This window comes from Phascolarctos cinereus, unplaced genomic scaffold (assembly GCF_003287225.1).
Source record: "Phascolarctos cinereus isolate Bilbo 61053 unplaced genomic scaffold, phaCin_HiC Scaffold_4;HRSCAF=312, whole genome shotgun sequence".
In the NCBI taxonomy this organism is placed as follows: domain Eukaryota; kingdom Metazoa; phylum Chordata; class Mammalia; order Diprotodontia; family Phascolarctidae; genus Phascolarctos; species Phascolarctos cinereus.
Window position 1 is genome coordinate 508,017,098 of NW_027555847.1, and position 27,498 is coordinate 508,044,595.

At 36.2% G+C, this 27,498-nt stretch overlaps 1 protein-coding gene across 3 annotated transcripts in view; it reads left to right on the top strand.

The window, feature by feature from the left end:
• SMCHD1 (structural maintenance of chromosomes flexible hinge domain containing 1) overlaps positions 1–27,498 on the top strand; it is a 234,804-nt gene that overhangs the window by 174,566 nt on the left and 32,740 nt on the right. The window contains exon 48 of one of the 3 annotated variants that reach the window (XM_020970647.2): positions 2,170–9,649. The exons of 1 other annotated variant lie outside the window; for it this stretch is intronic. In XM_020970647.2, coding sequence (XP_020826306.1) covers positions 2,170–2,191 — 22 coding nt within the window. In that variant the 3' untranslated portion in view covers positions 2,192–9,649. Of the gene's footprint in view, positions 1–2,169; positions 9,650–27,498 lie in introns of those variants that run through there. One more of the 3 variants, XM_020970646.2, reaches the window with a different exon arrangement.

Here is a 27,498-nt window from a genome sequence, read left to right on the forward strand (position 1 = left end):
TGGGAATTATAATATCTGTGAGATAACATATCTAAGTATTTCAATTTTTTTTTAAAAAAAGTAATACTTAGAATGTTACTAATATCCTGTTTATGCATATTGTTATAATTAATATTCTTCTAATATATTAATTAAATTGCTGCTTATTCAAATTAATGTGTGCCCTGGAAAGTAATAGTATTTCTTAAAAGAAAAATCCATACTTTGGATTTGTCACTAATTTAGAAAAGATTCCTTCCCCACTTACATTTCCTGAAGGGTTTTCTCTGTGTTAAATTGCCATGCAATAAGAAAGATTAGTAGCTCTTAAATCTGATCTATGATCAGAAAATAGAATATTTTAATCAAGTTAATGAGCTAGGCTATACCTGAAAAATGAAAAATTTGTCAAAGCTAATATTTTTTCCCCATACTTAATTATATGCGTAATTTAGACCTTGACTTTATTACTAGGTTTTCTCTTTAGCATGAACTCTGCATATTAATGAGATATATCAGGGGTTTTTTGGGAGCAGGGTTTAAACTTACTGAAGAATCAATAAATTTTTTCTGTTCTGGAAGCTTTAGTTCCCCTTTTGATTTTAAAATTTACTTTTAAAATCAACTTAATGTGAAAAAACCATGTCATTTGTACATTGACACATACATTGCTCATAATTATTTTTTAGTTAATTGATTAAAAATTTTCATTTGAAAAATTAATAGTATGTAATGATGTTTAATTTCTCATTAGACCCTTTTGTTTAAAGGGTAAGAAAGAAAAATCATTATTTTGGTCTTAAACATTAATGAAATCTGACCTTTCTTTTTACTTTGTATTTAAGCTATCTTCTTTCTCCTTTTTACTTTTATTAGTCTTCTTCTAACTTAGATTCAGCAGCCAGAGGAGTAGTGTCTTCCAGTGCCCTTAGTGACCTTAGAAATCATGGTTTTTGGGTCATTCACTAAAACAAGACTATAGGCTTTGAGGTCCTTGCTCTAACCCTAAGTAGCTCTGTGATCTTAAGCATGGTGGTCCGCCTTTTGAGCAGTATACTTTTCTCTCTAAACTTGTTAGCGGGGCTGATCCTTGAACAGTCAGTCAGTCACCAGGCTCATATATAGTTAGGTGTGCCACAGCATGTACAAGTTCCTCTGGTATTGAACCAGGGTTTGGTTATTTCCATGCCACTATCAGTCATTGGAGTAGAACTTTAGAGGAAGTTGTGCAATATAATGTAGTTAAATTGAACATTTAAGTGACATTCTTCATTAAGCCACCTACTTGACTTCTATGCTTGTGTGTGTGTGTGTGTGTGTGTGTGTGTGTGTGTGTGTGTTCCATAGTAATTTTTACCACATTGAAACCAACTTTCTAAATGTTTTAAATGTTTTTGAATGTTTAAATTCTACATGGATCTAGGAATAGGATTCCAGTTCTGGATTCTGTAGCACTCTTATAACCCTCCTGAAGTTTTAACACTTTAGTTTCTCAATTCTCTGCTAAGTTCAGGCCCAGCTCCATGTAGAACCTGAGTACTTATACAATTATACACTATTGTATACAATTATACTTGAGTACATTATACAAAAACTGAGTCTCACAGTTGAAACTCTGTGTGGATATGTTCTACTCTCTTCCATTTTAAATAGATGAAAAATGGAGATACCCTTCTGAGTGTTTACCTGCATCTTTATGTGACAGACTTACTTTGTAAAAAATAATACTACTAAATTGAATGCTCGCTTCACACCATCTGCATTATGAGAAAACCATATCATACTCTTATTTAAAAAAAGATTCAGTGGTTTCCTACTCCTTCCAAAACAAAATACAAACTCCTTTCTTTAGCATTTAAAGCCTTCCATAGTCTGCTCCAGCCTCTCTTTCCAAAGTGATTTTACATATCCATGCAATGTTCAGTCAAGCTGGCCTCCGTCTGATGTGCTCCCTTCTGCCTCTGAGTACCTTTATGAGGTTGTCGGCCTTGCCACCCCCATCTTGACTCTTGGAACCTTTAAGTTTCTTCAAAGCTCAGATAGTGCTGCCACCTAGATTACTTGGAACTGCTATGTATATATTTTGTACTGACTTATCTGTACACGTGTTTTTTCCCTCCCCAGTAGCATGTAAGCTCCTTGAGGGCAGGGATCGTTTTCATTTTCATCTTCATATAACTGCTCCTACAGGTGCTACAGCAACAGCTACTGAAGACCAGGAAGGAAAGTTCTTGCTACCAAAGTCCTTGGTACTATCAAATAGCTCAACATCAGAAATTAATAAGATGTCATCAGTGGATGTGACATTAAAGAAGAAGCATTAACATCTGCTTTGCTGCTGCACCCTAAGGACCATGGGGCCTTTCCATCTGATTTGCAGTTGAAACCTTCCCTAGGTGTTGTCTCCATTAGAATGTGAGCTCCTTGAGAGTAGGGACTGTCTTATTTTTCTGTTTGTATCCCCAGTACTTTGCACATAGTAAGCACTTAATAAATGCTTGCTTCATTCACTCATCTCCAGATACAAAGAAATGTACATATATTTGCAGTTTTAACATCTTCAGAATATTATTCTTGTTCATTTCTCTCTACCTCATTCTAATTAAATGTTTCATAATTTCATGGAAATGAAGATGTGCATGTTAGTGTTAAGGCTAGCATATATTTCTGTCCTTCAACAATGTCTTCTTTATTAGAGGGGGCATTATTTTCTTTTTTCCTGCCAGAATCTCTATATTCATGCTAGTATTCTGCATGTTTTCCTTAGCCAAACAGAACTACATGTACCATTACAAAAAATAAAAATAAATGATGGAATACTGCACTTAATTGGCACTAGTTACATTACTTGGTAGCATTTATAAATGATACCTGTTTAGTTGGCTTTTTCAGTCTGCCAACAGATATTATGTATTAAGCCAGGTGCTGTGCTAACTGCTAGAATATAAAGAAAGGCAAGAAATGTTTCCTCTTTTCAGCTCACAGTCTAATGGGGAGACAACTTGCAATTATGTACAGACAAGATATATACAAGATAAACTGGGGAGAATCTTAGAGTGAAGTTTAAGGATTACTAGAAAGGGATTCCTATAGAAGATGGGATTTTAGCAGAGACCTGAAGGAAATTAGAAAGGAAATGAGGATCATTTAGTCAGGGAAAGCAATTCCTTAGTCTGTTTCTTAGCAATTGAGCACTTAATCCCAATTAACAAGCATTGATTAAGCACCAACTATGTACTCTAGACCATGGTGATTCAAAGATAAAAATGCCCTCTGCCCTCAAGAAACTTTACTTTCCCCAAAAAACTTGTTTGGGGTGGGGGAACATATATACACATATAACTAAAAGCAATTATTTCAAATTTAGATACTACAAGATAATTTTGAGTGTAAGGGACAAAAGCAGTAGCAGCTAGGAGTGATTAGGGTTTCCTGTAGGTCATGACATGAGCCAACTTTTGAAGAAAGCTAGAAATTCTGACAGGTAAAATTGGGGAACGCGTATAAGGCCTGGGGTACAGCCTGGGCTGGAAATGAAATGTTATATATAAGAAATAGCAGGTAGGCTATTTTGGCAGGAACGTGATGTTTATGAAGGGGAAGTAATAATATACAATATGTCATGAAAGGTAGGCTGGAGTTAGATTGATAAGGGTTTTGGAAGGGAGACCTGGAAGTTTGTATCTCTGAGTTAATTATTGAAGCTTATTTAATAGTGGAGTGATGTGGTCAGATCTGTGTCTTAGTACTATCAACTTGGCAGCTGTTCAAAAGATGGATTCTAAATGGGAGAGGGTGAGTAGGGAGAACAATTATGTGGCTTGACCAGTTGGCCAGGCAAGAGGTAAAGGCCTGAACGAGGGTGGTATTTTGGTATGAGTAGAGAGAAGAGAATAGATGTGACGTGATGTGGATGTAGAATCAGTCAAGAAGACTTAGAAACTGATTAGATATGTGGTAGAAGGGAGGGGAGAAAGAAGGAAGAATTCAGGATGACTCCAAGGTATCAAACCTGGAGAACTAGAAGGGTGCTGTTATTTTTTACAGCAGTATATAGATTGACAGCTGTGCACTGAAATTCACAAGCTTTTTTACCTTCATAAATATGTATGAGAAAATTATTACTCTCATTCACAACAGTTCGCATGGATATTGAGATATAATTCTGCTGGCCAAAAGTCTCCTGCTATGATGAAGAGCTTCCTTTCTCCTTACCTCCCTCCCCCTCTCTCCCTTCCTTCTTTCACCTCTTCCCCTACCCATGGAGAAGGCAAGAAGTACAATACCCATTTTACATATGAAGTCATGCAAAACATTTCCACATTAGCCATATTGTGGTGGTGATGGTGATGGGGAAGCAAGAAAAATAGAGAAAATGAAAAATAAAAATGTTTCAACTGCCTCAATAGTTCATCGTCAGTTTTGTCTCTGGAGGTGGATAACATTTGTATTATGAATCCTTTGGAATTGTCATGGATACTTTTTTTGATCACAGTATCTAAGTCTTTCACAGTTGATTGTGAAAATGTTACTGTTACTGTGTACAGTGTTCTAGTTCTGCTCACATCACTTTGCATCAGCTTATATAATTCTATCTTGTTTTTTTTCTGAAATCATTGTTTCTTATAGCACAATAGTATTCCATCACATTCATATATCATAGCTTGTTCAGCCACTCAGAAGTTGATGGGCATCCCCGATAAGGGATTTCAGCAAAAACAAATCTGTGGTACCTAAAACCTAATATATTTTCTTCTCCACCTTGACCAGGCTCATAACCAAATCAGATGTGTGAAAGTTGACAGAGGGACTGTTGGTCTCACTAAGAATGCACTCACTTCTGCAGCTCTGCTTCAGGAGACCAAGAGGGTGACTTACCAGACTGAATATTTCTGGGGACAATTCAAGTACCAAGGACATGAATTTCCATGTCTGTCCAGATGGGGCTGGAAGCATCCATTCAAAAGAGGGAATTTCGTTGGACAGTGTGGTCTTACTGGAAGTATCCCAGTCATCTTATAGCTCATTTGTGATATATTGCAAATGTGTCAAAGGAGACTGTTAGGTCTACACTTCGCAAATGTGGCAGTGATTATAAACCTGACACAAGGCAATTTTTCATCCTGAAGAAAATACATGCTGAATTCCAGTATAATTACCATGGATGTTGTGGAGAGATGTTTAATGATGACAGACGTTTTGAAAAACTGGACTAGTTTGAACTTAATGAAAATGTTTCAGCTATTGTGAACTAGGGAATTTACTCCAGAGATAAGGTTGTTGTAAGGTATGAGAGGAAACCGTTAATGCAGAGTTCAGGGTAAGAATGTAAATCCACAGGTGTTTGGTAATTCAAATGTTATGATGCTTCAGAAAAACCATAAAAGTGACCACAGTGCACATGCAACATGGTAGTGTTTTAAATTCTAGCTGCTTATCCTAATATGTACAGTATGTGCAGTGTGCGCAATTTTTTATAAGGAATCATTTGACTTGATGCTTGTTTTTATAAATTCTCAGCCTTAATGCTACATTAACATTGTTTTTGTAATTTTTGTTACTCTTTTTTAAAAGGTCAGGGAAAGTAAAATTCCGCATTCATGCAATAAATTACTGTTTTAAAAAACCATTGCTGAAACATTTAGAATGTGTTGTCCAGCTAGTATGTAACAGTATATGGAATCTTTGTCCACAAAAGCATTTTTCAAGTAAAATCAGCTGTTTTGTGTATTTATCAGGAGTTATTTCAGGGGACATTTATGCATCCCAGCAAATGTGTGGTTTTCTACCTTTCTGAACATGCAGCAAAATGAGAAACAATTATGTTTTCTCTCTTTTGAACAGGTACTGTTTGTTTTAAAAAAATAAAAATTTGAGATCACCAAGTCATTGTGGTTAGAACCATTGTGAGATGACTTATTCTATTCTTGTTTAAGCTGGTAATATTAAACAACTCTTACTATTAAAATTATTTAACTGTTTAAGTTAAATTTACATATCAGTACAGCAATAATAGAGAAATATTCAACCTTTGTTATAGTTTTGTTCCTTTGATGTTAGAAAAATCTAAAAACTGTCAAGAAGAATAAGCATATTATTGCTTATGACCAACATAAATTTTAGGAGCTATTTCCCTAAAATCTGAAGGTTGTTGCTTTTCATCATTTCCAGGTTCTCCTACCTGTAACTATGTGCTATATCATAATATCTAAAACAAACAAAAAAACCTTTTAAAGTTTCTTTAGAAATTACCCCATGGTCACCTAAAATTTTGTTTGAGAAGTATAAAAAGGTATTGTATGTCATCAGTATGGGGAGTTAAATATTGCTGAAAAACATTAGATTTTATTAATCCTTCCAATACCAAACAAATCTAAAGCTTTATTGCATTTTTTTAATTAATGAAAAAATGATATCTCAATGGTCATGCAAGACTTGATTGTTAAGATTTACCTTCAGTCAAGAAAGATCTCATTCTTTTCCAGCGGCATTTGCTGGGGGAGAGAGGGAAGAGTGTTTCTGTCCCTTTTGCATTTAAATGTAACTGAAAGTCATATTGTGTGTAAGTATTAAGACACTGTATACTATGTTCTAAACTTGTAAAAAAAAGAAAAGTAGAAATGATTTTATTTATATTGCACCAGAACCAATAATAGAAATTTGGCTTAATTATGGGAAAATAAGCAGAAGCACAAGGATTTTATTTCTATCAATTAAAAGTCTTAAGTTCTCGTTCTTCTTTTAAGTTGTTCTTCTTTTGTAAAGAAGAAAACTGGCAGAAGTGAATACTTTAAAGATAGCATTCACACTGCACTTTTAATACCCATCCAGACCAATGAATATTTATCATAATATTTGTCCTAATAAACCTAACATCTGTCATAAGTACAATAAAGAAAAGTGGACCAATATTTTTTGAATATCAAAATGAAGATTCTTAGTAGTAAAATGTGTGGATTTTGGAAACAAGAACTTGTTCTGTTCTCTTTAGTTAAAGATAAACTTCTGGTGCATATTTGCCGTTATTAACCTTCCATCACTTCTTTTGCATATTACTTTGGGTATGTATTTTTGTGCAGCTTTACAGTAAATTTGTACTTGTAAAATTGAAATTATATTTATTTAATTTTCATTAAAAGAATTCAATATTCTAAAGAATATTACCATCTGTTTAGCAATTGCTGTACAGATTGTTAGTAAGAGGGGAATATTTGGTTTTTAAAATTATGTGGGTTTATGTTTAATTGCTATTTAAATATTAGTACCCCAAATAATAAGACATTTCCATTTTATACTTTTAGCCCCTTTGTGACCTGGTCACACAGTCACTAAGAAACAAAACAAAAGAAAAATAATTATATTTTTAGTACATAATTTTGAAAGGCTAATGCTTTAAGTACAGTGTTTGAAATCTGTGTAATTTTGTATCAAAGTGTCATTAATGCTTACTTTGTGGGTATGATAGTTGTACTCCATATATTTCACTTGTTAAATATTTTCATGCAAAAAAGAGAAATCTTCGTTACATATATAATCATTTATAAAGATTCTTGTTTTTGCCTATAGCTGTGAAGTACTTGTTTTTGTAAGTTTATTTTCTTGTGCATTGTCCTTTTGACCCCCCCAAAATGATTTTGAAGTCTAATGTTACATATGCGTGGATACAGTGAAAGGGAAACAGGTTACTTAAGCTTACCGTGAGAGCAACAAATCAAAAAATTAGGTTCTTATCAAACAAATTTTTTTTGTGATGGATCATTCCATTATAGATTATTTTTAAATTTAAACTCCATTAAAATTCAGAAGTATTATTGAAATAATTTTCTTTTGTAAACAAACCAAATGTGCAAACTTTTGAAAATAGAAAAATTTTCAGAGTGGCAAGCTTGTTGACACAAGTAGCCAATGTTACAAGTTGGGACAACTCGGAAATGCCATAGAATTTAAAATCTTCAGACTAGCAGCATCTTAAAAATTTTGACTCTAAAGTTAAAAAAGTGGTAATACTCAACCTATAGTTAGCAAGACAATTCACGTAATTTTTGTTGCTAAATCTCAAATTACTGTAAGGTTAACAAATACCAGAAGTCCCTACTCTTGCCCACCTGATTTTCTACAGTGAAACTTTTAGTTAAAGTCTTCTGGGCCTTACTATCTACCCTTCCTCTACATCAAAGGTGTGAGATTCGTGGCCCCACTGCATGTAAAACTCCTGAGGTAGGGAGGGGGGAGTACCACTATCAGAATTTTGGGGAAGTATTTGACAAAGATGCAACACAACATAGATAATATTAATATGTGGTTTTCTGAGTCAATATGCTGCCCATAGGATCCCTTTATATTTGAGTTTGAAACCACTGTTTTATGTATTCCAGACTTCTCAACACTGTTATCTTACCTGATAACCTAAGGACTTCTGGGTTTTGCCCTCTGCCCTGCAGTTGAACTGTTTTTTATTTTTTGCATCCTTTGCCCAAGTTAGAGGGTGAGCTCTTTGAGAGCAAGGAACAATGTCACTTTTCCTCTTTCTGTTCCCAGTGCTTAGTACAGTGCATGGCACATAACATGGTAAGCGCTTAACTAATGCTTTTTCATTCATTCATTCATTCATTGATTCGTTCATTCAATAAACACATTACAATAATGTTAAATCTAGTGGAATAAGTTTGCCTCCAAGTATAGTTTTGTAAAGCTTCATTCTTCTAGCTCCTTAAATTGAAATTCTTCCTGTTTGCCCTAAGGAGCTTCTTTTTCTCTGGTCTCTGAGTATTAGAATACAAGGTATTTAATTTTAACCTTCTATTAATAGGATTTACTACCTTCATTGCCCTTCCCCCCCCCCCATTTCTGTCTTTCATTCTGTCAGGTGGGCTTATGTATTCATTTGGGTTTTTGAAAAAGATCAAATTGAGTTTTACTTTGGATATTTGTAGATAAACCATTATAGAAAGTAGTGACCAGTGAACCTATTTGACTTCACGCACTGTTCATTACATGTAAAATCAGTTATGACTGAAACAATAAAACTAATTAGAACGTGTGCTTAGCAAGGACAGCAACTGACGTAAAATATTCTGTTGTGTTGGTCTAGAGTCAGTTGTAATATTTTAGAACTGAAAGGGTTATCTACCCTGTCACCCTTTCTCATTTTTTAAAGATGTGTTTCTGTGCTGAAATTACTCGGATTAACAAATTGCTCAGTAATAAATTTCTTCTTCATGTTTTCAGATGTGTTTTGGAATTGTCTGTTTTAAATTGTGAAATGCAAGGCATATTTTTCTTCTTCTAGTAGTTCCAAAGAATGGATTACATCTCCCAAGAAAAAGCAGAAAATCCACCCTTTCACCAGAATGTAATGAAAACGGAAGAGAAAGCACATGAAGATACCAATTAGATTGGTTTAAAAACATCTTTGTATTGACTTATGTGAATATGTATAATTAAATATTCACATTAATTGTCTAAAGATTTTTATACAGATAGAAATTGGTTTTTTGTTGCTAATAACTACTTTTGGGGAGAAGTTTTTAAGTAGGTTTGCCTAAGTTTGTGTAATTTTCATTTCTGAAAAGTTAAGATGTCTTGGGATTTTGAATGTGGAGTTAAGCTTTAATCTGCTCTTTATTTATGGAATATTAAAAGCTTTTCAATAAATGACAGTGCAAACATAGTTATTTAAGTTTCTCAATATAAATTGAGCCTTTCTTTAAAATTTCTTGATCAACCTCATTTTACAAACGAGGAAACAGAGAAATCAGTATGGCTAGATGACTTGCTCAAGATCACTAATAATAAGTCCTGGAGCCAGAATTCAAATACAGGTTGCTAAATCTCATAACTTCGGAATTGGAAAGGACCTCAGAGACCAAGTCCAGTGTGTACCTGAAAAGGAAGCCACCCTTCAGTGTGCCTGGCAAGTGGTCATCCAATCTTTATTTGAAGACCTTCAGTAACTAACTACTAAGACAATCAGTTTCACTTAGGCATAGCTCTAATGATTAGAAATGTTTCCAGAAACTTGCTTCTTTTCAGGTTCAGCATATTGCTATTGGTTCTGCCTTCTGGGTCCACACTGAAAAAGTGTTAAGTCATTTTCCACATAATAGTCCTTCAGATGCATGAAGGATCGCTATTATGTCTTGTCTTCTCTAGGGTAAACATCCCTAATTTCAGAAACTGATCCTTATAACATGAGATCAAGGCCTTTCTCCTTCCTTGTCTCTCCTCTGAACACTGTCCTTCTTACTTGTGTCCTTCCAAAATGCAGATAGTAAGTAGTAAAGTCAGAATGTTAGGTTATAGAGTTACAGAGTCACAAGATTTTAAGTTGGGAGAGACCTTAATGATAATCTAACCTATTCCAAAAAAGAAATCCTCACTGACACATACTCAATAGCCAGTTCCCAAACAGGAACCACGATCTTACCAGTTGCCTATCCACCTACACGCTAGTTGCTATTCTAAGTCCAGAGACTTTTTGGAGCCTCTCTAGCCAGGAGGAGATGATGTACTCAACATTAGAGGGAGGCTTAAGGCAGACCGTAGATGACTAAAAATAAAGAGAGTGGATACTTCCACTCTGTGTCACTCCTCTGTAACCAACCAGGCCCTAGGACTTAGCTTTGATCGTCATGGAGGACCAAGGAATCACGATTTGCCCTGCTGCTGACACAACCTTTATATCCCAACTTGCTCAGTGAATGATGATCAAGTCTATAGCACCATTGCTACCGTGAAGTGTGGGACAGTCAGTTGCTCAATGGCTCTACTCAGAGTCCTTCATTTTCAAAGTTACAGACTGAAATTCTTCCCTCGCTTAATTCTGTTTCCTAATCCCTATCCACCTCAGACCTACTTTTTCCAAGTCCTTTGCTGTACTTTTCTATTGTACTCTCTAGAACTGTTGTTTGATCTTTAAGAAGCTTTCTTTCATATTATACTTTTTCTCTCACACTCATCGCACTCTTAGAAACATGGTCTTTTTTCCCCTTTGCTTCCCCCCTACCTCCATCAAAACATCCCCTAGAAGATACCACATACCTAGCCGCTTGCTTAGTACTGTATGCAACTTGCTTTCCCCAACACAATAATCCAGGAGAAGGAATATGCATGTTTTTTGATCCTTACCACTCTGAATCTTCCTCTTATCACTAAGCAACTCCTTATCCTTTGAGGGCCCCTTTATGCATTTATTACCCTATCCAGATGCCAATGGATAACCTCCCGCCCCCCCCTTTTTTTAAAGGAGTTAATGTTCATTGTCTTTCACTTCCCCAACCTCTTCTCCCTATATATTTGATGTCCTTTCAGATACCCCTTCTTTCCAATTCATAGACCTCTTCATAATCTCTAATCTGCACCTTCATAGCTGCTGGCAAAGAGTCACTTTCAAGTGTACTAATTCTGCTATCCATAACTGGTATTCTTTCTGACCGTAACTTCCTATCCTTTCATTTCTCCTTGTGCTTCATTCTATCTCTCCTTGCTTTATGATGCCATCCCTCCTACTATTACTTCCCTTTCCTCCTTCAAAACCTTGAATTTATAGTTAACCAGTTCAGTTTTACATTGCATTCTACTCTTGAGTCCCTTGCCCCATGTCCTGCCCTTGCTCGTCCCTATCCAAACCCTACCACCATATCTGCCTTCTTTGTTACTATCCATTTATGCTGAAATCTGATGGAGGAATTTGCCCTCACTGCTGAATGCCCATCTTTTTCCTTCTTCCAAATCGATTAAAATCCTTTCTTCCCAAACCAATTATACTACCCCACCCTCTACATCTCAGTAGAAATGCTTCTATCTGCGTTGACTTCAAAATTCTTTCCCTGGATGTGGATAGTATTTTCCATCGTGAGTCTTTTGGAGTTGTCTTAGATTCTTGCATTGCTGAGAAAAGCTAAGTCTATCAAAGTCATCGCAAAATGTGGCTGCTACTGTGTACAGTGTTCTCCTGGTTCTGCTGACCACTCAGCATCAGTTCATGTCTTTCTAGGTTCCGTTGCATTCATATGCCACAACTTGTTCAGCCATTCCCCAATTGATGGGCATCCCCTCATTTTCCAATTCTTCACCACAACAAAAACAGCAGCTATAAATATTGTTGTATAGTGGGTCTTTTTTTCTTTTTTATGATCTTTTTGGGATACAGAACTAGTAGTGGTATTGCTGGATCAAAGGGTATGCAAAGTTTTATAGCTCTTTGAGCATAGTTCCAAATTGTTCTCCAGAATGGTTGGATCAGTTCACAACTCCACCAACAATGCATTAGTGTTCCAATTTTCTTCTCCAGTATTTATCATTTTCCTGTTTTGTTGTAGTAGCCAATTTGATAGGTGCAATGTGGTACCTCAGAGTTGTTTTGATTTGCAGTTCTTTATTCAGTAATGATTTACAGCATTTTTTCCCGTATGACTATAGATAACTTTAATTTCTTCCCCTGAAATTGCCTGTTCATATCCTTTGACCATTTATCAATTGGGGAATGACTTGTAGTCTTATAAATTTGACTCAGCTCGCTATATATTTTAGAAATCAGGCCTTTGTTAGAAATACAGGCTGTAACTTTTTTCCCTAGCTTACTGCTTACCTTCTAATCTTGTTTGCATTGGCTTTGTGCAAAAATTTTCAATTTAATGTAATCAAAATTATCCATTTTGCATTTCATAAGGTTCTCTATCCCTTGTTTGGTGATAAATTCTTCCCTTCTCCGTAGATCTGACAGGTAAACTATTCCTCGCTCTCCTAGTTTTCTTATATTATCAGCCTTTATATCTAAATTGTACCCTTTTTGACTTTATCTTGGTATAGGGTGTAGGGTGTAAGATGTTGGTCTGTGCCTAATTTCTGCCATGCTGTTTTCCAGTTTTCCCAGCAGTTTTTGTTAAATAGTGAGCTCTTATCCCAGAAGCTGGAGTCATAAAGGTAATTTTTAAATTTGCTCTTTGTGTATAATCAGACCACCAACTTTTTAGAGGTATTTTTTAAATCAGTAAAGTATGGAAGAAATAGTGAAAATAAAAATAAAAAGATATACTCCAACACAATCTATTTAAATGAGTTGTCCATGTTGGGATGTAGAAAATTGATAAAAAGAACAAACATCAACCATATTATAATTTCCTAAGGAACTTTAACCACAATAAGTAATTTTTTATGATAAAGAAACTGAAGTAGTGTAGAATCTCCATCCAGTAAGTATGAATTATCCTTGCCATTTGGAGAAATATGCTAACTGAAGGCAACACTGGCTTAGAACATATATTTGTTTGTTTTCAAGGATGGTGGAAGATCATGAGCAACATTATTTCATAAAAGAGCAAGAAGCAGCAGAGTAAAGATAAGTTTACAGAAAACTTACTGAGAGACTCAACTAAGCAAAACCATCTGAAAGATATTTAAAGGCTATAAAACTGGGAAGACAACAAACAGATAAAAAATGGAAACAATCCAATAGAAATAAAAGTTCCAATGGAAATAAAAGTTCAATAACAAACAATCTTCTCCATTCACAGTAGGGCCAACAATTTGAACTTTTAACGTTATATTCCCTGTTGTACAACATGAAGAAGCAAAACTGGCAATAAAGAAAACAAAGCTGTGAACAGCAGCTGGACTGAACCAAGTATATAAAGAAGACTGCCATACTAGAGAAGAAATGATATCGAGAGAATTGAGGGTGGATTCTCAGGCTATCTAAAAGAAACAAGGTTATCAATGCTTGAAAAAAAAAATCTTGGACTTTACTCTTACCAGAAAAGATAACCAAAAAAGTATACCTGCTGAAAACATGCCTATTTTTTATTTAATCTGCACAAAATATTCATTAAAATTCTCTACATCATGTGAAGGAATACCTTGATGAGAGTTTGAGAGGGGAAGAGGCCCGCATTTGCAAATAGTATGACACCCATTGCAAACTACATATTTATAGTCCCCCAGGTGATTGAATGGTAGAGGGAATACAAGGTCCCATTGTGCTTATTGTTTGTTGATACTAAAAGTGTTTGACTTGGTATATGAAAAGGCCATCTTGGCAAATTTCTTCCAACAAGGTATCTCCTGTATATGTTAATATCATAAAAGATTCCATGGACAATTTAACAGAAAAACTTTAATTTTCAATTATTAAACAAAGCAAAGAAATGTATGCATGCCAGAGGTGTTTGCAACTGTCAACACAAGATGTCCAGTAGAGATTTCCGGTGGAAAGGGGATCCTGTATAGATGACGAAGGGGTGCAAGTGCTCTTGTTTGCCGGCGACATGCTCATTGTAGGGGGAAAGGAAATGGAATAAGCATTGTTAGATAGCACTTACTATGTGTTGGGCGCTGTGTTAAGCACTTAAGTAACCCCGTGAGGTAGTTGCTGTTATTATGAGCCCTATTTCATAGTTAGGAAACTGAAACAGAGAGAGGTTAAGTGATTTGCCCAAGGTCATATAACTAGTGGCTCAGGCCAGATTTGAATTCATATCTTCCTGCCTCTAGGCACACTATCCACTTTACCACCAGCTCTCTTGTAGCAAGCTGTATAACATTTGAGAGCCTTGTTTATAACAACTGTAGCCTAGCCTTATGCAGTTTGATGAGCAATTCACCAACCTGATCAGTCAGTATGTATATCTTGAAACGTGTATAAGGAATGAGCTGACTTTAGTCCTGAAGAGGAGAAGGAAGCATGCTAGATTACCTTTGGGACCATGCATGGTGCTTTAAATGGCTCCAAGTTTTTGCTTGAAACAGACCCCTCTTTGTAACTTCTGTATGTTTTTCATGCAGTATGGCTGCAAATCATTTAATATGCTACAGTCTTCAAAGAGTTAACAACAAAGGTCACCAAAGGACAATGGAGAAGTGCATGGTGGATGGAGTAGAACATAATGCTTATGACGAATAACATAGGAGAAACTATAAAGAATGTCATTAGAGAGGTGTGTGACTTGGTAAAAGAAGTGGACTGGTCATGTAGCCAGAGTGAACAGTTATCAGTGGGCAACCCACATGTTCTCTTGGTAACCATGCGATGTTGAGAGATTGTAGGATTTCCTTCTATACCTTTCTTTGTATCTCCAGTGCTTAGAACAGTGCCTTGCATATAGTAAGCACTTAATAAATGCTTAGTGATTGCCTGACTGATAGAGGAAGGCCACCACGAAATTGAGTGAACTTCATGTGAAGGATTTACTTTTATAAAAGGACTTGAACCAATTGTCACATAGGTTTTGAATGAATGGATTCCTTGTAATTTGCATTATTCACATCATAGGTTCATCAAAGTGCTAATCTTATAAAATGGAACATGGCAATGGAATAGACAGACACAGACTTTTTACAATTTTCTACCGTAATATAACCAACATAAAGTAATCACCACAAAGGTATTGTCACTGTTATGCAGTATATACAGGACAGCTTTCACGTGGAAGAAATTGTTGTAGATATTAAAGCTACACTCTCTTTCCCGCTTGTAGGTGATGTTGTGCTAATCAAGTCCTGGAACATTATAGAGCTTCCTAAATGAGACTTGTGGTCACCATAAAAGTTTAACTTAACTCTGTATGAAGGAAAAACCAAGTGGATGAAGAAAGCTTACTATCTAATTGAAGTTGGATGGACAGTCCATAGAGCTTGTCTGTCAGGATATTTATCTTAGAAACAGACTTCGGAAAGACAGTCACTTCGGAATTGGAGTAGGAGGATTTGCTAGCATCATGAAATTATGCCATGCTTTGTGACCCCAAGTTTTACCCCGACTCAAAATGTAATAACTGTATCCTTCTAGTAATACTATGTGGCTGTGAATCATGATATATACCTCAGTCATTGAAGAATCAAAACTCCATCAGCCAAAGAGCAATGCAGGCTGCTTGGTGACTTTAAAGACGCTTTAGCTTATGAATGGTGGGCTGTGTTCATAAAGTGGCATAAAAGCACCAAAGGGGTGTAAGACAAAAGAAAAAAAAAGAAAACTATTATTCTAAAATCACTGTATGTAATGAAACTGTGTTATTATTAAACTTACAGTGATCAGCTGACATCACTTCTAAATTCATAAAGGAAAAACTGACCAAATTACAAAAAGACAGCAACAAGTAGTTTAGGGGATCCAAATATTCTGTTATAGCTGATAAATAGATAAACTGAACAGGATGATAAAAAGGAAGATAAAGTAGATAATTATAAAAGATTAGAAAAATTTGTCATCCTCTAATGAATATATCTATTTTTCAGCCTCAAACAATACCTTTATGAAAACAGACCTTGTGCCAGAGCACAGAGAAACCAGATGTTAAAAAGGCAAAAAATATTAAACACAAACTATAGACCACAGTCCAGTTAAAATGGTATTTGAAACAGGGGATGAAAGCAAACGATATTGACATAAATGGAAATTAAGTAATGCTTTCCTGAGCAAATCACAGGAGTAATAACCATTTAAAACAACATGATGATAATGAAATAATATACTAAAATTTGGAGAGAGGTACCTAAAGCTGTCCCTGCAAGGGAAAAAAAAATCTGAAAGTATATGTTAGTAAAATAGAAAAAAGTTTATTAAACTGAATTTGCAATTTAAAAAAAAACTAAAAAAAGTTCACAGAGCAAAGGAAGAAACTTTGGAAACGAGAAGAGAAGAAATAGATACAATTGAAAACAAAGACCACATAAATGTTCAGCAAAACTAGTAACTCGAAAAAAAAGTTTTAGAAATCCAGTGAGCAAAATCAAACTTGCAAACTAAAAAGTTCACAAGTCACAATAAACAATAAAAAAAGGAAAAATTATATATACAATAACATGTCTGCAAAACTTGAGAACATAAAGAAAATAGTTTATACTGATTAATTGAGGCTCAGCATCCACCTGAATAAAGGGAATAGAGGCACAATTCAAGTGCAAAATCTGGAAGCATTTATTGAGTGAGCATAGCACATGGGTAGGGGAGCAGTAGACTTAATCTGGGCTGCTCTGAAGATTGGGCTTTAGGGAGTGGTTTATATGGTTTTACAGTAAAGCGAGGCAGGAGAATAGGAGGAGTACAGAGTACCAGGAATCAGAATGTTTGTGCAAGTTCTACTCGGAGCTGGTAGGAACCAGTTTGAGCCAGCCCTGTGGTTGCTGGCCCAGCAGAGGTGTTCTGAGCTCACCCAAAGAACACTGCAAAAGATCACTGGTAGGTCAAATTTGAGCAGTGCTCATTCTGCCTCCTTATTGGTTAATTCTAATTCCCAGGTTACTTCAGCTTCTGGATAATAGTGGAGCTCAAGCAAATCAAGGTGATTTCCACATTCCCTCCTTTTGGTCAAGATATCTGAAGACCAAAGGGGCAAAATTTGCTGGAACATGACTTTGTTAACTATTGCAGTAGAACAGCATGAAGCAAAGGCAAAGAGGCGCTTAATGATAGCATAGACTGATACTGGTTTGATGAGAACAACAAGGCCAAAGAGAATAGAGTGGAGAAGAGAGCCTGTTACTCTGGGGAGCCAGCTAAAGATGTTTAAGTGGAGCTGTCAGGCAAACTTGTGGAGGGGTTGCTTCAGTGAGTGCAGAGCACACCCATAGCAGAAAGAAACTTGAAATCCCAGCAAAAAGGAAACAAGGATAAGGTCAAGATGGCCCCGTAGTCTGGGACTTGTGAGAGCCTAGCAAGGTGGTGGGAGCAACCAAGAACAACCTGATTAGGAGAATTATAGTAAGGGCCGGTACGTGGAGATTCCCAGGAAGTAAAAGATCAAGGTAACAAGGAATAAGACAGACATGGGAGCGCCAAGGATTTCCGTCAAAAGATGCAAAAAGGCTAACAAAAACATAATAGCAAGGCAAGATCAAGTATTAAGCATTACTCAGCCCGCATCCTGAGTCTTGGGACTGCTCTCTACACCAGATGTCATCAGCTTTGTCTCTTGGGAGGAGCTGTCTATACCTGCGGTGAGTAGCTTCTGGCCCTTCCAGGTGACTGCAGTCAGGTCAGCAGTGGGCTTGATTGTCCAAAAAGGAGCAGGAGCCTTCTTCACATGGGAAAGGTGTGTCCAGGAATCAACCTCTTGCAATTTGGCAGCTGTAGGGGCGGCCATCAGCACCTGGTAAGATCCTTTCCACTGAGGCATGAGAGAGTGCTTCCTCAGATGCCATTGCCGATAGACTTGGTCACATGGCTGGAGTTTAGGGATGCTACAGGGGACTGGATTTGCTGAGAAAGACCTCTTGTGGGAGAACAGTAGCTGGACTGAGTGTGTTTTCTCAATAGTGACATTGGGCTTGCTGAGGAGACCAGCTTCTAAATTGATGAGGTGACTGGCTGAAAGTTGCTGAGTGTGGTGACTGTTGAGTAAAGCATCTACTGCATGGGAGACAAATACAGTGAAAAGGGAATTCAATACCATGTCAGCAACAGACTTGACCAAATCAGCCATTGCTGCAACTGCATGTAAGCAGTCTGGGAGTGCTTTAGCCACAGTATCAAGGGTCTTGCTATAATATCCAAGGGGGGCGGAAATTCCCCCCATGTTTCTGGGTCAGGACCCCACATGCATTCTCTCCTTTGGCTAACAAAAAGGAAGAAGGGAAGCAAGTCGTTTGGGAGCTCAAGCTGCCATTTTCTACTATTGGCTTCATGACATTTCTGACAACTCTCCCTCTAATCAAAACTCAAAACAATAGTAAATTACAGTCCCCAAATTTTTTAACTCATATAGCAAAATTTCACTAACCACAACTTAGGGCTTAAATATCTTTCCTGATGTTTTCCTGGCAATTAACATTTCATTTATCCTTTACTTGTAAATTAAAACTAACCATATTCTGAGGCCTCACACATACAGCAAATTCCTGAGAGGTGGCTCATAAACTACCCTATATACTTTCATAATAGCCAAAATCTTTCAAATAGAAATTTACTATTATAATAAATTTATCATCATCATCATCATCATCTGTTTCATAACAAAATATACCTCATTAAATATTTAAGTTTTCAAATATCTTTTTTTATCACATCCTTTTGAAAGCCCAATTCATGTGTAACAGTATCTAAATAGTTGTTTTGTCTGTTACAGTGGTCCCTCAAATTTCACAATATAGGAGAATTTAAAAATACAATACTAACATAAACAATATCATGCATTTAAAACATGAAACAAAACTTCGCATGACATCAATTCAGTTAATTGCATTTCCAAATTATTCCATATAAAAATCAATAATCTTAATACCTTAGGCATTTTAAACCCACTTAGAGTTATCAGGCATAGAACAATTATATTCAATTAAAGAAATAATATTGTAGTTCTTAGCATATACCAGTCATTGTGTTGAGTACTTTACAATCATCATTTTATTTTGATTCACACAACAACTCTGGAAAGTGGGTGCCATAATTATTTTTCTCTTTACAGATCAGGAAACAGGGACAGAGTTAACTTGCTTAAGATTACATTTCTGCAATTTGAATGTAATTTAAGTTTCCCTACATTTTTTCAGCATTTCCCCCCCAACACCTTTATTTGGGAACCTGATCTAAGATAAGAGAGGCTAACAGGATTAGAGGGAGAAGGTCTCTGAACTGGAGGAGTTGTAGGAGATCTTTCGTTTAAAGTCTTTTCTCTTTTCATGGTCAAGGAATGATTAACAAGAGGTGCTTATAAGGTACAAATCCAACAATTTATCAGCCCCTTCCTTTAGCAATGATGGAAATAATGACTGATCAGTATGGGGCCAGCTTTTAGATAAGATACATGAGTTGCTTGGGATGTACAATTGTGAGAAAATTCTTTGCATCAGTCTTTGGATCTGAGTTTCTGGTCAGCATAGCATAGGTGCTTGATTAAGGATCTCTAAACACCACACAGAGATGGTCTCGTTTCCCAGCCACAATAAGGCTAGTTTCAAATAATGCAATAAGGTTTTTCATAAATTTCTAATCATAATTACATTAAGTCAGGTCATATTAATGTCAGGTTACAAATCAAACTACTTGGAGCGCTCACAGCAGACTAGTTTTGAGAAGGGAGATTGTCATGTCACCAAGGTAACCAAGAAAATTTAAACATAAACGTCATGAAACAAAAGACCAAAGCAATACAATAATTATCACCAATATTAACTAACATCAAGTCTCCTTGTACCCATTCTCAATGTCCATTTAACCAGCACATTTTTGAGTCCCAGATGTCTCTTGTAGTTGTCTAGTCCGTAGATATCTTTTCTTGGACAATAGGCTTTATTCTCAGGACAGGTCTGAAATGGGCTCTGCTTCTCTGGTTCCAAATCTAGAGGTTCCTAGATAATGAGGACTTAATATAATTTAGTACAATTGCTTAAATTGGATTCTCCAATTTTGAAACTTAAGAGAATTTCAGTTTACATACCATTTGCTGTTTCTATCTTTACCTAAAACCTGTACCTGATACAACAATCTTCAATAATTCGTGAGGATCCAGCTGTAAAATGAACTCTTCTGCCCTTTAATATTATCAGAGAGTTACTTTAAAAGTGGGAAAATAATTTCACTTTGTTTACCATTATCAATACAATTTATGTGTAAAATCCTTAATCCAATTTTGAGAATTTGTTACTAAAACATATTTAAAGCCTGAATTTCCATGATAGATAAATTTGGAAGCCAATCTTATACATATGTATGTAATTCTTAGAGAAAGCAGTCTAATCCTGTTGCTTTTCTCAAAATTTACTATTCCATTTAATTAGAAAATTTTACTGGTATGTCAAACTAGAGCAACATTCATTCTGCCTCCTTATTGGCTGGTTCTGATTCCCAATTTATTTTGGCCTCTCCTGGATAATAACAGAGCTCAGGCAAATCAAGGTGATCAGTAAACTCATTCATTTCATTTCCACACCTACAACAATTTCTACCTACAAAACAGAAAGAAAAAAAACCCTAATTGACAAAATAGAAATCATAAAAGACCAAATCTAAGAAAGAGAAACTAAACTATAGGTAAACTACTAAGGAAGAAACCCTGGTGTATATGGATTTCCAAGTGAATTCTGAGTAATTTTGAGTAATTGTTACTTGTGCTACAAAAATTAATCAACATGGGGCAGCTAGGTGGCTCAGTGGATAGAGCTCTGGCCTTGGAGTCAGGAAGACCTGAGTTCAAATCCAGTCTCAGACACTTGACCGTTACGAGCTATGTGACCCTGGGCAAGTCACTTAATCCTAATTGCCTTGCCAAAAAGCAAAAAACCAAAACAAAACAAAAAATCACAATAAGTGAGAAAGAAAGAATTCATTTTACCAAAACCCTTATTATGAGGCAAATATGGTACTGATAATAGATCTAAGGATTGATAAATCAAAGAAAGAGAACTATACACTAATCTTACTAATAATTATTGTTATAAAATTTAAAAGTAAAATCTTAGCAAAAAAAAAAAAGGACTACAGTAATATATCCAAAAGCTATTCACTATGTTCAGGTTATATTAATGCCACAAATGCAAGGATTCTTTAAAAATTGGAAAACTATTAACATAATCATTATAAGCAACAAATAAAAGCAGTTATATCAATAGATGTAGAAAAAGCACTTGACAAAATGTAGCACTTATATTAAAAATTATGAAAATCATTGGTATGGGTAGGTTTTTTTAGGTGATTAAAAAGTATAGATGTAAAATGAAAGCTGCATGATTTATAAAGGAGAAATATTGGGAGCTTTCCCAGTAAATAGAAGAATGCTATTCCTCACTATAAGTATATAGTTTTAAAATGCTAATCTTAGTTGTAAGACAAGAAAAAAAGGTATAAATATTGTCACATAGGTGACAAAAATTTCATATTTGTAGATAATATGATTTACCTAGAAAACTCCAGAGAAGAAATAAATTAAAGTGATTAATAGGTTCAGTGAAGTAACTGAATAATGAAACCACAAAAATTCTGAGTTTAGAATAATTACAAAATTGATATAATGCCTTAAGTACCATGATACTTAAGAATTATAAAAATGCAATTTCAGATCACTCTAGAAAGAAAAAATTATATATAATTGGAGTGATAGTCATTGGTCAAATAAAGCCACATTAGTATACTAGGAATTATTATATTGTTTAAATTGATTTATAAATGGAGTGCTTTGCTTTTCAGATTACCAAGAGGTTTAGGTTTAGATTATCATTTTACACTATTTATCACAGAAAGTTTATATGTGAGTGCATGTATGTGTGTATGTATGCATATATATCCCAAGTTTTAGACATCAAATCATAAAAAAGTAAAGAAGAACAGGATGTGCTTTTCACAAATAAGTCAAATCGGGAAATTATTAAACAAGGGATAGCAGAGATGATAAGAGATAAAATAGACCATTTTAATTAAATTGGAACCTTTTGTATTAACAGAATCTTTGGAGTTGGAATAAGAAGAGAACTTGTTGAGTTGGGGGGGAGAATAAAAGGGAACAAAACTATCTCATTAAAGTTTGCTTTCTTATTTAGAGGTGTCAATAGAGAACTGATGCATACATAAGTCTGGTTTTTTGTTTTTTTGTTTGTTTTACCTGAACTCTTATAATACCCTTCTAAATGGTCACCCTCCATCAAGTCTCTTCCCCTCAGTCCAATCTATCCTCCATTCAGCTGCCAAGGGAAATTTTAGAGATACTTATTTTATTTTATTTCAATATACAAGCATTTCTCTCCCTCCCACATCCCCTCAGTCAAAAACAACAATAATCCTTTGTTTCCATAGTCAAGCAGAACAAATCATTGGCCATGTCCAAAAATATGTCTTTCTGCATCTTGAGTTAATCACATTACTATTAAGAGATGAGTAGCATGCTTCCTCATTTGTCAGGGAGATTTTTCTATCTGACCATGTCACCCCTGCCCCACCCCTTTTCAGCGAACTCCTGTGGCATTTCTGTTGCCTCAAGGATCAAATACTAACTTATCTTGCATTGGAAGCCTTTCATAACCTCATTCCTTTTACCCTTCCAGTATTTTTACACCTTACTCCTGCCCTCCAAGCTCTCTAATTTAGAGTACTAGAGTACTGGGCTACTTTTAGTTCCTTGTTCATTATTTCCATTTCTCATTTCTGTGTCTTCTCGCTGACTGTCATTCATGCCTTGATTATTCCACCTTAGTTTCCTCCAAGATTTAACTCAAAGCCTACCTTTTTAAAAAAATTTTATTAATTTATTTTGATTTATCAATAATCACTTCCATATGTTTTTGAGTTTAAAATTTTTCTCCCCCTTCCTCCTCACCACCCTCCCCAAGATGGCGCACAATCTGATATAAGCTATACATTTACATTCCTATTAAACATATTTTCACATTAGTGGTGTGTAAGTAAAAATTAAAACCAATTGGAGGGATCATCAGAAAGAGGAAACAAAACTCAACACAACAGAAAAAAATAGCAATTCAACTTTCATAGTTCTTTCTTTGGATGTGGATGGCATTTTCCATTACGAGGCCTCTGGAGATGTCTTAGATCCTAATTGGGAAGGGTTAAGTTTATCAGTATCAGTCATCACACAACGTCAAAGCCTACCTTCTTAGGGAAGCCTTTTCTGCTTCCCCTCGCCTTCCGCTTGTCTTCCACTTTGAGATTACCTTCCACCTATTCCTTATAGATCTTGTTGGCACCTACTTGTTTACATTATTTACTTCACTTGTTGTCTCCCCAATTAGAACGTAGACTCGTTGAGGGCAGGTACTAATTTTTGCCTTTCTTTGTTTCTCCAGCACTTAGTACTGTGCCTGGCTAATAGAAAGTGCTTAATAAAAGCTTGTTGATTGTCCTTGTTAAGTCATTGTCATGACCGACTTTTTTGTGACTCCATGGACCATAGCACACCAGACCCTTTTGTCTTCCACTATATCCCAAAGTCTGTCCAAGTTCATGTTTATTGTTTCTATAACAGAGTCTCATCTTCTGCCATCCCCTTTTTCTTTTGCCTTTAATCTTTCCTAACATCCTAATTGTCTTTTACAATGAGTTCTGTCTTCTCACTATGTGGCCAGACTGTTTAAGCTTTAGCTTTGGTATTTGACCTTCCAGTGAATAGCCTGAATTAATTTCTTTAAATAGTGACTGATTTATCTCCCTACTGTCCAAGGGATTCTCAAAAGCTTTCTCCAGCACCACAATTTGAAAGCATTGATTCTGTGGCAATCAGTTTTCCTTATACTCTAGCTCTCACTTCTTCACTTTCTGCCATCAGAATGGTATCACCTGCATTTCCGAGATTGTTGATATTTCTCCTGGCAACCTTAATTCTGGCTTTTGATTCATTCAGCCTGGTATTTCTCATGATGTACTCTGCATATAAGTTAAATAAATAAGATGCCCTTGTCATACTCCTATTCCAACTTTAAACCAACCAGTTGTTCCATATTTGGTTTTAACCTTGCTTCTTGGCCCACATACAAGTTTGTCAGGAGACAAGTAAGATGATCTGGTCCTCTTGTCTCTTTGAGGATTTGCCATATTTTGTTGTGATCCATATAGTCAATGGCTTTAGTGTAGTCAATGAAGCAGAAGTAGAGGGTTTTTTTTTTCTGGAACTCCTTTGCTTTCCCCATAATCCATCGAATTTTGGCAATTTGGTCTCTAGTTCCTGTTTCTTCAAAAACCAGCCTGCTCTTCTGGTATATTGATGAAGCCTAGCTTGCAGAATCTTAAATATAACTTTGCTGGCATGTGAAATGAGCACTATTGTTTGGTAATTTGAACATTCCTTGGCATTGCCCTTCTTTAGGATTGGGACATAAACTGATCTTCTCTAATACTGTGGCTGCTGTTACGTTTCCCAAATTTTCTGGTATATTGAGTGCAGCATTTTAATAGCACCATCTTTTAGGATTTTAAATAGCTAAGCTGGAATTCCATCACCTCCACCAGTCTTACTGTTAGCAATGCTACCTAAAGGCCACTTGACTTCATTCTCCAGGATGTGTGGCTCTAGATCGGTAACCACACCATTGTATTGATTGACTGATAGATAAATGGTCAAGGGATATGAATAGTTTTCAAACAGATTGCTAATTATCAACAACCATATGAAAAGTACTCCAAAATGTTAATAAGACACAAATTCAAAGAACTCCCAGGTTTCATCTCACACCTGGCAAAATGATAAAAGGTAAAAATAGTGAGTGTTGGAAGGGACATGGAGAGACAGGTGTACTATTGGTGCATTGTTGGTAGAACTTTTGATTATTCTAGTCTTTCTGGGAAGCAACAGTGTCCAAGCTATTCATTACCCCTTAGCCCAGTGATTCTGGTACTGGGTATATGCCCTCAAGGAAGTAAAAGACAGATATCAAAATATTTATAGTAGCATTATCTATGGTTCAAAAAACTGGAAATGAAGTTGATTTGGGAATGCTGAACAACTGTAATATGTGAATGTAATAGAATGTTACTGTGCCATCAGAACTGACATGTAAACAAGTTAGAAAAAAGTTAGAAAAACGTAGGGAAGTTTGTGTGAATCGATGTAAAATGAAGTAAACAGAATCAGGAAAACAATGTATATAATGACTATATTAACATTTTTTAAAAGAATATTGAAAGGAAGCCAAACTTTGAGTAACTAAAATGACCAATCTTGGACCTAGGGAACACATGACAAAAAACACACCTCACTCCTTACAGATGTGGAATGTTGCATATATGTCAGATCTGGTCTTGTGTCCATTGATTTTGCTCCATTATTTTTTCTTGCTATAAGAGAGGGCTTAGTTTGGTTTGCAGGAGGTTAAGGGTATGTATAATTATGTAGAAAAACAAAATATATTAATAAAATGTTTTAAAAATGTAACACTAATTGGAGCTACAAGGTATTTGGCTAGAGAGAACTATCTACTCCCTCTCTCTGGTCCCTGCCTTTGTATGGGTGGAATCACTCCCAGCTTCTCCCTTCAGACTTGATCAGTGCTACTCTCCTCAGGAGTAGGAGTTTCCTTGAATCTGCCTCAATAGGGGAGGGAAGTTGTCACTGAGATGACTGAGTCAGAGGGGCTCTCTCCTACCCACTTCTACTTACTAAGCCTCTTCATACCAGTACACTATTGGCTCATTTTGTTTCCAGATAAGACCTCCTAATTGGTTTCCCTACCTCTGGCCTTTCCCTCTCCAAAGTGATTTTCCTAAAGCACAGGTTTGACCATGTCATTCTCCTACTCATTTTAACTTTAGGTGCGAACTGCTAAGGGCTCCTTGTTTCTAAAATCAAATAAATATAAAGTCATTTGTTTGCTGTGTAATGCCTTACACCATGTGGCTCCAAGCTTCCTTTCTGAATTTACTATACATCATTTCCCTTTATTCTCTCTACATTCCAACCAAACTAGACAATGTTCCTCATACGTGGCATTTACTTTCTGTTTTTGTGCCTTTGCATAGGGTTTCCCCCATGCCTATGGTAGAGAAGCCTCTTCTCCTCCACCATTTAGTTCCCTTTAAAGCTCAAGTCAAGTGCCACCTCCTACATGAGACCTTTCCTTAGCTTTCCTCATTCCTAGTACCTCCTTCTCAAATTACTTTTTCTTCTTCACATTGTTTTCTAATTTTTTTTCATTCTTTTGGATTTGTTTTACAGTGTCTTGATTTCTCATAAAGTCACTGTCTTCCAATTGCTCTATTCTAATTTTTAAGGAAGTATTTTCTTCAGTAATCTTTTGGACTTCCTTTTCCGTTTGGCCAATTTTTCTTTTTAGGGCATTTTTCTCCTCATTGGCTTTTTGGACCTCTTTTGCCATTTGGGTTAGGCTGTTATTAAGGTGTTATTTTCTTCAGTATTTTTTTGGGTCTCCTTTAGCCAGCTGTTGACTTGTTTTTCATGATTTTCTTGCATCACTCTCATTTCTCTTCCCAGTTTTTCCTCTACTTCCCTTACTTGCTTCTCAAAATCCCTTTTGAGCTCTTCCAAGGCCTGGAACTGATTCATATTTTTCTTGGAGGCTTTGGATGAAGGAGCTTTGATTTTGTTGTCTTCTTCTGGTTGTATATTTTGATCTTCTTTTTCACCAAAGTAAGATAATATAGTCTGACTCTTTTTGTGCTGCTTGCTCATGATCCCAGCCAATTACTTGAGTTTTAAACTCTTTGTTAAGGTAAGAGTCTGCTTCCAATGTGGAGAGTGTACTGTCCCAAGCTTCAGGGGTTTGTGTAGCTGTTTTCAGAGATACTTGTAGGGACCTGTAAATTTTCAGTTCTTCCAAGGTGGTATGATAAGGGGCGAGGTGTTTACTCCTTTCCTGGCCTGTGACCACAGGTATTCTTTTCTGCCCCATAACTGTGAGGAGGGGTTCCTCTTCACAGCCACTCCAAGCTCCACCACACCAGCGCTCCTCCTCACCCCAGCACTGCCGCCCAGAACTGTGACCCAGATCCACGCACGGGCAAAGCAAGAGATTCCTGCCTCAGCACTGGCAAAGAGATCCCTGCAGTCCCTCTCTGATCAGCCACTGGATTCCCCCTCAGTCTGTGGGCTGGAAGCTCAGGAAGCAGCTGCTGCCCCCCCCCCACGCTCT